At 41.0% G+C, this 10,649-nt stretch overlaps 1 protein-coding gene across 1 annotated transcript; it reads left to right on the forward strand.

Moving 5' to 3' along the window:
* Nucleotides 1-1,902: 1,902 nt before the first annotated feature.
* On the forward strand, nt 1,903-9,251 carry LOC121308054 (DNA polymerase delta subunit 2-like). The gene is made up of 4 exons (XM_041240360.1): nt 1,903-2,236; nt 6,114-6,342; nt 7,108-7,229; nt 8,832-9,251. The coding sequence occupies exons 2-4, from the start codon at nt 6,123-6,125 to the stop codon at nt 8,994-8,996; spliced, it is 507 nt and encodes a 168-aa protein (XP_041096294.1). The 5' UTR covers nt 1,903-2,236; nt 6,114-6,122; the 3' UTR covers nt 8,997-9,251.
* Nucleotides 9,252-10,649: the final 1,398 nt, after the last annotated feature.

Raw genomic sequence — 10,649 nt, forward strand, 5'->3', positions numbered from 1 at the left:
TTCTGATGAGGGGAGGAACTTTGAGTCCCACGTATTCCCACAGATGTATCGGTGTCTGGGGATACGCAAGACCAGAATGACTCCACTTCATCTCCAGAGCTATGGACTCGTGGAGCGGTTCAACCGCACACTGGCTCTCCAGCTGGCCATTACCACGGCGGAACACCAGCACGATTGGGACGCCCAACTCCCACTTATTTTGCTCGCCTGCTGCTCCGCAATCCAATAGTCCACTGCCTGCACACCTGGCCTCCTCATGCTGGGGCGTGAACTTTGCACTCCTCCAGAACTGGTTTTAGGACGGCCACCGGAGCAAGACTCTGAACCAGCTGGTCCAGAATATGCCACGAGACTCCAAGAACGCACGGAGGTGGCACACATCTTCGCCCGGGACCAACTTCAGGCGGCAGGCTGCCGACAAAAGAGGAATTATGATCTCTGGGCAAGGGGGCGACAGTTTGAAGCAGGGGAGCTCGTCTGGGTTTTAACCCGAGACGACGCCGAGGTCACGGCCCCAAGTTGGATAGCCTGTGGATGGGGCCCTGCCCGGTGCTGGAGCGCCTGAGCGAAGTTGTATATAGAGTACAGATGCCCCCTAGAGGCCGACGAGCACACCAATTCAGCCCCGTCCAGAGGTTCCTGTCTCACCTTTGGCCGGACCTTCCAACCCCATCAGCCCTGTCAAACCAGGGTCTGATGCAGCCCCAGTGGATGTTAGGGGCCTGGACTCATCAGTTCGGACAAGGCGCTGCCGCTGTCCACCTCGCCGGTTTCTTGACTTTGTCGGTTCCCTCGGGACGTGGGGACTTGAGGGGGGAGCTGTGCAGTGGCGGCAGAACTGGAGAGCCATTCCTGACTGGAGTTATGGCAGCAGCATCCCAAAAAAGGTCATAAGAGAGCAGGGGGGATTGGAGGGGTGCTAGAAGGGGGGAGGGGTTAGTTCTGGAAAACGAGAAGCAGGGGAGGTGGAGATTAGAAGGTGTTGAGACACCAAAAGGTGCTGGGTGATACAGAAAAAGAAAGAGGAACTGTTAGCATTGCTGGGGATATAGGATCGGAGGAATTATAACAACAGCGCAGCACTTGGTTGCCTATTAATTCAGTTCTGTGCTGTTAAAATAAAGCCCTGCTCAGATCCGAATTACTGTCTCGCTTCCCTCATTTCTGAGATCGCTACATATATATATATATATATATATATATATATATATATATATATATATATATATTATATATATATATATTATATATATATATTATCGCAGATCTTGTAAAAAAAGATAATAATATTGCCCAGGTCTGGACAGAAACAGCAGAGATGCGCGTTCTTCGAGCTCTGCTGCGTGACGCCACTCAACTCCACTGGCAGAACTCTGTGCAGATCCTGCACAGCCCAGGCAGCTTTGAAAAGTTACTGCGGAGCTGGTTGCGGCTGTGAACCAAAGAGATCACGAGTGACCTGCTAATCATAATGCAAATAACTACAGCTGCTGCCCTCTTGTTAGCGGAAGCAAACGACATCAATTATTTAAACAAACATAATGTACTAAATCAGTGATAAATGATGTATAATGATACAATACAATCAATGACACCAGACTAACTCTGTATAGGTAGATAATCCAGACAAATATGCAGAGGACGATTCAAAATGATCAACCATCATTAATACATTTAATATTGTTTATATTGGTGTTTACTCTGGTTAAGCGATTGATAAATTTCTGTCGACATTTCTGGCGACTTTACAATGTCTAAATAGCGACATCTAGCGGCTTCCTACTTTGTGGAGTTGGAAACACGGGACGGGACGGGACGGGACGGGACACAATTATAAACAAGGGAATGACATAAGAAACACATATACACAGAAGTACAGTACAACACAAATGCCAGTGAATATAACACTGTTGTTTTTGTCTAAAACGTACCTGTCTGTGGTTCATGGAAACGTGGTACAAGAAATCAAAAATGGAATTAAATAAATGCAACATTTTACTATTGGCAACACCTAAGAATTACATTACAAAACCCGCCACTGCTGATAACTGACCTCACTAACATGGCGGCGGCTCGACACTGCTTGATGCTTACGCAAGGTGAAGGGTGAGAGGTTACTCCCTTGTTTTCTGGCGGCGGGAGATCTTAATGCGTTTGCTGGAAGACTGAGGAGAGAAACATCTAAATATACCAGCGACTAGGGGGTGCCTGGTGGTCCTGTTCTAAGATAATAAAGGTAAGTAATAACGTGATACTGTGCGGAACAAGACGCATCACATTAAATAAAGATTATGGGCAATCAGTCATGCTTTATTCATTTCGAAACTACGGTACTGTTAATAATATTATACTTGTACTAGCAGAGTGAAAGAGGCTACTGTAGAAGGGAAACATAGTTTTAATTTTCAGTTTAAACAGCAAATCAAATTATTTTGCACCGGCCTCTGGAGGGGTTCAGGAGGGTGCCCAATCCAATCCGTTTGTTTTAAATCTAAATCCCAGGTGTGAATCCTCTCAGTCTTTGCCAGCTGCATATTGACATACTAGCACATTTCAAATCTGCGAAAACATGCTGAGCTGTCGAACAGTGTTATGTGCAGAAATACTATTGCATATATTCTGTGTACAGGAGTAGGACAAACGTAGAAACACCTGGCTTGGTCGTTTAGATTTTTGGGCTAATCTCGCATGACTGATTCAGTTTGTTACCCATACGCAGGGATGGCAATAAGACTCCTATTGCATAGCAGTTTGATCCATTCCCCTTTTTACTATTAGTTTACAAAGACACACCTGAGCGTGTTACCTATACACTGATTAATCAATTGTAGTACAACTGGAATGGGTGAAACTTCTATGTCTTATTTCCATCCCTGCATGTGTCACCTGTGACCTGTATTCTGCAGCATGCTCTGCATGTGTAACCTATGACCTGTATTCTGCAGTATACTATGCATGTGTCTCCCGTGACCTGAGTTCTGCAGTATACTATGCATGTGTCTCCCGTGACCTGTATTCTGCAGCATGCTCTGCATGTGTCACCCTTGACTTGTATTCTGCAGCATGCTCTGCATGTGTCACCCTTGACTTGTATTCTGCAGCATGCTCTGCATGTGTCACCCGTGACCTGTATTCTGCAGTATACTCTGCATGTGTCACCCGTGACCTGTATTCTGCAGTGTACTCTGCATCTCCCTGTGGCGTCAGTTTCAGATAGGTGATCCCATATCCAAAACAAATTGCTGATGTTTCAAGTGCAGCAGGCCGTTCCAGTGAGTACATTTCTGTATTTCCACCCCAGTTCCCTCAATGAATTGTGAATGTGTTCATCCAGGACAGTTTAAACACCTTCACTTGCCATGTCGAGTCAGTCAGTCCTGACTTTCATGGTGTCCCTGCACCCTGTTGACAGTGGCTTGGCAGGTGTCATTAGTTTTAGTCCATCTAAACAGTTTGGATGTCCTGTGAGAGTCTCTGCAGATTGCCTCTTACACAGGTGGCCCGCAGGTCCTTCCTGCCCCTGGTAAAACCACTAATACATGTTTGTTTCCTGAAGTATTTTAATACTGAGACAAACATAAGAACATAAGAAAGTTTACAAACGAGAGGAGGCCATTCGGCCCATCTTGCTCGTTTGGTTGTTAGTAGCTTATTGATCCCAAAATCTCATCAAGCAGCTTCTTGAAGGATCCCAGGGTGTCAGCTTCAACAACATTACTGGGGAGTTGATTCCAGACCCTCACAATTCTCTGTGTAAAAAAGTGTCTCCTATTTTCTGTTCTGAATGCCCCTTTTTCTAAACTCCATTTGTGACCCCTGGTCCTTGTTTCTTTTTTCAGGCTGAAAAAGTCCCTTGGGTCGACACTGTCAATACCTTTTAGAATTTTGAATGCTTGAATTAGGTCGCCACGTAGTCTTCTTTGTTCAAGACTGAACAGATTCAATTCTTTTAGCCTGTCTGCATATGACATGCCTTTTAAGCCCGGAATAATTCTGGTCGCTCTTCTTTGCACTCTTTCTAGAGCAGCAATATCTTTTTTATAGCGAGGTGACCAGAACTGCACACAATATTCAAGATGAGGTCTTACTAGTGCATTGTACAGTTTTAACATTACTTCCCTTGATTTTAATTCAACACTTTTCACAATGTATCCGAGCATCTTGTTAGCCTTTTTTATAGCTTCCCCACATTGTCTAGATGAAGACATTTCTGAGTCAACAAAAACTCCTAGGTCTTTTTCATAGATTCCTTCTCCAATTTCAATATCTCCCATATGATATTTATAATGTACATTTTTATTTCCTGCGTGCAGTACCTTACACTTTTCTCTATTAAATGTCATTTGCCATGTGTCTGCCCAGTTCTGAATCTTGTCTAGATCATTTTGAATGACCTTTGCTGCTGCAACAGTGTTTGCCACTCCTCCTACTTTTGTGTCGTCTGCAAATTTAACAAGTTTGCTTACTATACCAGAATCTAAATCATTAATGTAGATTAGGAATAGCAGAGGACCTAATACTGATCCCTGTGGTACACCGCTGGTTACCACACTCCATTCTGAGGTTTTTCCTCTAATCAGTACTTTCTGTTTTCTACATGTTAACCACTCCCTAATCCATGTACATGTGTTTCCTTGAATCCCAACTGCGTTCAGTTTGAGAATTAATCTTTTGTGCGGAACTTTGTCAAAAGCTTTCTGGAAATCTAAATAAACCATGTCATATGCTTTGCAATTATCCATTATGGATGTTGCATCCTCAAAAAAATCAAGCAAGTTAGTTAGGCACGATCTCCCTTTCCTAAAACCATGTTGACTGTCTCCCAGTACCCTGTTACCATATAGGTAATTTTCCATTTTGGATCTTATTATAGTTTCCATAAGTTTGCATATAATAGAAGTCAGGCTTCTGGTGGGTCTTTCATGTTTGAATAGCTGTTCAAATTTAAACAAATATTCAAATATTCATTCATTTTGAATTAGCTGGAAAACAAAAATATAATTTGTATAATATTACAGTAAATATATATAAAAAAAAAAAAAAAAAAAAAAAAAAACACCTCGGGAGTAGCATAAACCAGGTACCCCATCAATGACCTGCCCAAGAAAGAGAAACACTTCTTTCCAGTAGAATATGTGGGTATTCATTTCAGATGTGATGCATGCATTGGTTTCCTTTGCAAGGTATCATTTTGATATAAGCATTCATAAATTCTTTTGTACAGCTGTGGCCAAAAGTTTTGTATCACCTAGGGTTTTAGAATTGAGACACAATTTAAAACAAACAAACAAATAAATAAACAAATAAATAAATAAAAGCGAACAAAAGAAACATAATTTAGATATTTTATTTACCATCATGTAATCACACAGACTACACAATTATATCACAACAATACACTGGAAGCCATTATAGTAGTGCAGTATTTCATGTTAGAATGTGAAAAACTACAATGTTAACGTATCGTTCACCTTTATGCAAAATGAGTTAATTCTAGAGGGTGATGCAAAACTTTTGGCCATAGCTTTATTGAAAAATACAAATTGTTATCTATTTTTGCAAGTGAATACAAGGGATCGAATTAAGACTATGCATAGCAGTTTCACCCATTCTAGGTTTTAATACAAGCTTGATAAGCCAGTTAGTAGTAAAATCTGGAAAGGATCAACCTGCTGTGAGGTAGGAGCCTTATTTCCATCCCTGATACATTCCAGACAGTATTTATTAGTATATATCAAACATTTGCCTCAGCACTTTTAAAAGGTATTGACAATGTCGACCCAAGGCTCTTTTTCAACCTGAAAAAAGGAACAAGGACCAAGGTTCACAAATGGAGATTAGATAAAGGGGCATTCAGAACAGAAAATAGAAGGCACTTTTTTTACAAAGAGAATTGTGAGGGTGTGGAACCAACTCCCAAAGTAATGTTGTTGAAGCTGACACCCTGGAATCCTTTAAGAAGCTGCTTGATGAGATTCTGGGAACAATAAACTACTAACAACCAAATGAGCAAGATGGGCCGAATGACCTCCTCTCATTTGTAAACGTTCTTATATATCTTAAATCAAGCCGACTAGTTAACTGAGATGCTGACCCTCAACTTGTTGTTCCAGTGTTTGGCCATGTTCTCTGACCTCACAGCCCAGAAGGGGGCAACATTGTTGGCCCCCCCTGCCCTCGAGGGCCCGGTCTTTGACAGAGTGTGCCCCTCCTCCTACACCAACTGCTCGGAGCGCTTCAAACTTGGGGAGCGGAGTTTCAGCCGCCAGTACGCTCACATCTACGCCACCCGGCTCCTTCAAATGAGACCCGTCCTGACCAAGAGGGCTCAGCAGTTGTGGGGTGAGTGTCTTATTTGAAACAGCAGATAGAGGTTCAAAGAGCAGCTGACAAAGTTAACCCTAACCAACACTTTAGGCACAGCACAGAACCCAGGACCAGAGGACACAGTTGGAAATTAAGTGGAGATGAACTAAGAATAGAGTGGTGAGGGTATAGTAGGTTACCTAGTCATGTTGTTGAGGCAGAAACACTTGGATCCTTTAAGACCCAACTTGACAAAGTTCTAAGATCAGTCAGCTGCTAGGAACCGGACGGACAAGCTTAGATGGGGTGAATGCCCTCCTCTCAGTCATAAATGTTCTTTGTTCTTAAATGTCATTTTCTGTTCTCTGTAATTAGAAAGCAAGTAGCATAATATACATTTTTTACACTGCAGCATAAATCAAGACTTTACATCCTGTTTTTACAGAAATTCATGATGCAGATTTAAAAAAAAAATTAAAAAATGGGAGAAAACCCAAGAGAGTCGTATCCCTGGCTCTTGAACCTAAGAACATTAGAATTTACAACTGAGGAGGCCATTCGAAGCTGTCAGTGCTCATTCAGTTCCTAGTAGCTGATTGATCTCCTTCCCTCTGTCCTGAGTCTACCTTCACTTAATTTCTTCTGGTACTGGTTTCTGTGCTGCTCACACAATATTGGTTAAGGTTTATTTTCGTCAACTCCTTTTAAGATTTTAAAGACCAATCCTGTCTCCCTGTAATCTTATTTGTTCTTGGCTAAATAAATCAGTTCCTCTTATCTGACTTTAGAATTTCATTGCAGGAGCTGACATACCAGTAAGGAAACTCTGTGAGATCCAGATGGGTGAGCGTTGTTGCATTGTGGGAACCATCTTCAAGCACATGGAACTCCAGCCATCTATTCTTCGAGAGATCAGCGAGGAGGTACTTGTGCGTGTGCGTGTGTAAGAGATGGTACAGTTTACTCTGTCTCCTATGTAAGTTGTGCACAGTTATGTAACAGAGTGGCTCAAATGATCCAATACAGACCTACCTAGAGCACACAGGAAGACCCTCAACTCTGAGAGTTGTAGCTGAAAGCCACGCTGCTGTAAGATCCTTTCAACCAAACTGAGACCTGGTTCTACTGTTACAATAACAGCAGTGTTTGACAGCAGTCTCTGTTTGCGAAGGGGATATTAGATGTAAACTTATGGAAACTATAGGAAGATTCTCCTATAATAAAATTACCTATATGGTAACAGTATCCTGGGAGACAGTCAGTTTGGTTTTAGGAAAGGGAGATTGTGTCCCTGACTAACTTGCTTGATTTTTTTGAGGATGCAACATCGACAATGGATAATTGCAAAGCATATGACATGGTTTATTTAGATTTTCAGAAAGCTTTTGACAAAGTCCTGCATAAAAGGTTAATTCTCAAACTGAACGCAGTAGGGATTCAAGGAAATGCATGCACATGGATTAGGGAGTGGTTAACCTGTAGAAAACAAAGTACTGATTGGAGGAGAAACCTCAAAATGGAGCGAGGTAACCAGTGTAGTACCACAGGGATCAGTATTAGGTCCTCTCCTATTCCAAATCTATATTCTTGACTTAGATTCTGGTATAGTAAGCAAACTTAAATTTGCAGGCGATAGGAGGAGTGGCAATCACTGTTGAAGCAGCAAAGGTCATTCAAAATGATCTAGACAACATTCAGAACTGGGCAGACACATGGCAAATGACATTTAATAGAGAAACATGTAAGGTATTGCACGCAGGCAACACAAATATGCATTATAAATATCCTATGGGAGATACTGAAATTGAAGAAGGAATCTATGAAAAAGACCTAGTTTGTGTTGACTCAGAAATGTCTGCATCTAGACAATGTGGGGAAGCTATAAAAAAAGGCCAACAAAATGCCTGGATACATTGTGAAAAGTGTTGAATTTAAATCAAGGGAAGTAATGTTAAAATTGTACAATGCATTCGTGAGACCTCATGCTGAATACTGTGTTCAGTTCTGGACACCTCACTACAAAAAAGATATTGTTGCTCTAGAAATAGTGATACAAGAGCGACCAGAATTATTCCAGGTTTAAAAGGCATGTCATATGCAGACAGGCTAAAAGAATTGAATCTATTGAATCTATTCAGTCGTGAGCAAAGACGACTACACGGAAATCTGATTCAAGCATTCAAAATTGTAAAAGGTATTTACAATGTTGACCCAAGGGACTTTTTCGACCTGAAAAAAGAAACAAGGACCAGGGGTCACAAATGGAGATTAGACAAAGGGGCATTCAGAACAGAAAAGAGGAGGCACTTTTTTACACAGAGAATTGTGAGGGTCTGGAACTAACTGTGATTCAGCATTTCATTGCTAATTCTTATTCTGTACTGTTCTGCATTACTGTTGATGTCATCAGCTTTGTCGTCATGCTGATAGCTCATTGTGAATGTACAGTGGTGGCTGGGGGATGTGTAGCGGTGGCTGGAGGGATGTGTGCTGTTCTACTTAACAAAGCTTCTTCTTGGTTTCAGCACAACCTCCTACCTCAGCTGCCACGCGCAAAATACATCAGCCAATCGGATGAGCTGATTCTGGAGGACGAGTTACAGAGGATCAAACTGGAGGGTGCCATTGAAGTGCAGAACTTCGTCACAGGCAAGGAGCAGGGATCTCTCTCTCTCTGTTTATACTGTTAAGACAGAGGAGGACAGGTGATATCTTTTATTGGGCTAAGTAAACAATAATAATCGCAGGCTTTCAACACACCTGAGGTCTGTTCTTCAGATGAAAGTAGAAAAGAGAGATTGATGTTTACATTGAATGGTGGCATCAAAACTTTAACATAAAGAACCCATTTTGAATCACTGCAATTCTAATATTGTAAGGAAAAATGCTGTGTCGAAAAAACAGGACGTATAGCCACACAATAAACAATAACAAAATAAATAAATGAATGAACAGGATGTGTAGCCACACAATAAACAATAACAAATAAATAAATAAATGATATGAATGAAATGCAAATAAGCAAAAAATTGTAGCAGCATGTACTACTATGTGGTGTAATTTTTTATTTATAACACGATTTGGAAAAATAACATCCTCTGATTGGTTAAACAGCATACATGACGTGCGTATGTGTAGCGTATGGCACAGCTTGCATACTAATGAGCCGCTTCACAATCACTACACACCACTGCATTCTAAATTCCATGACAAACTGCCATTTTATTTGTTAATTGTTACAAAACCATTGCCAAAAACGAGTGGCATTTCACCTATTTCCTTTAATATATTTGAGATGAAACTCCACATAACTGGTACAACACCAACTTTCTGAGTGAAGACAGCAGTCCATCTGAAATAAATAAATAAATAAAATAAGTGCACCAGCAAGAGTAGACACAACAGTAGAGAGGAACAGCTAAATGAAATACATGAAAACAAAGATTGAAAAAAACACACCCAAAAAAAACTACAGCATGGGCTGGCTAATGTACTTAAAGAAAAAAATATGAACATTCATTTTAAGGAAATAAGTCTAAAAATCATAAGGGAATTTTATGCCAGTGCAAGAGTTCAACTGAGAACCAATATTCAGTCTCCAGTTTTATAATGCTGAACTAAACTAAATACATATTTTAACAGGAGAAGTTTTAAGATCTCTGTGACAGCGAGTTTAAAACCAGCAATAATGTGTTCCTGTCAGTCAGGAAAACTCTTAGAAAAGCAGGTAGCGACAAGGCCAGACACCCCCCCCCCCCCGAATTACTGGCCTGGATTTGAAGTGTCTGCGGGAAGCTGAGGTACTTCCCCTGACACCACGGTCGGATTGGTGCGTAAAGTCTGGTTTGATCGTCAACTTAATCTGGCACGACTTTACAAATAACAAAAACATATTTTGAGATCCAAAAAGATGAAAATATACTACAACTACAAGATCTGGCTTCAGTCTCCATCGCAGCTGCTCCCCTTCCTTCCTTAGTGGCCCGTAGCGCATAGTTATTAAGTTTTTCTTTATTAGACTGTCCTTCTGACTTTTTCACTGTGGCATAGAATTCTTGGAAATCTGTCGAGTTTTTATGATGATTTTTATGTTTGCAGGTCTTTGTTTTGTGGTATATTTTGTAATTCATTTTCTGTTACGTCACAAATTCGCTGTCCAGGAGGTCGAGATGCAGACTTGTCCGCCATTTTGCTTTGTAAAATAAATAAATAAAAAAATAAAAAAAATCTATAGACCGTAAGCAGCATCGCAGGGGAAATGGTTGGATCTATTTTTGGTCATATGATGAGGTTTTAACCAATCACATGCCAGCATTTCTGAGGACCTGATTTTTTTTTTTTAT

This window comes from Polyodon spathula, unplaced genomic scaffold (assembly GCF_017654505.1).
Source record: "Polyodon spathula isolate WHYD16114869_AA unplaced genomic scaffold, ASM1765450v1 scaffolds_113, whole genome shotgun sequence".
NCBI lineage: Eukaryota > Metazoa > Chordata > Actinopteri > Acipenseriformes > Polyodontidae > Polyodon > Polyodon spathula.

Coding starts and splice junctions, on each gene's coding strand:
- LOC121308054 (XM_041240360.1), top strand. CDS start 6,123: ATGTTCTCTGACCTCACAGCCCAGAAGGGGGCAACATTGTTGGCCCCC. Junction 6,343..7,107: donor GAGGGCTCAGCAGTTGTGGG/GTGAGTGTCTTA, acceptor ATTTCATTGCAG/GAGCTGACATACCAGTAAGG. Junction 7,230..8,831: donor TTCGAGAGATCAGCGAGGAG/GTACTTGTGCGT, acceptor TCTTGGTTTCAG/CACAACCTCCTACCTCAGCT.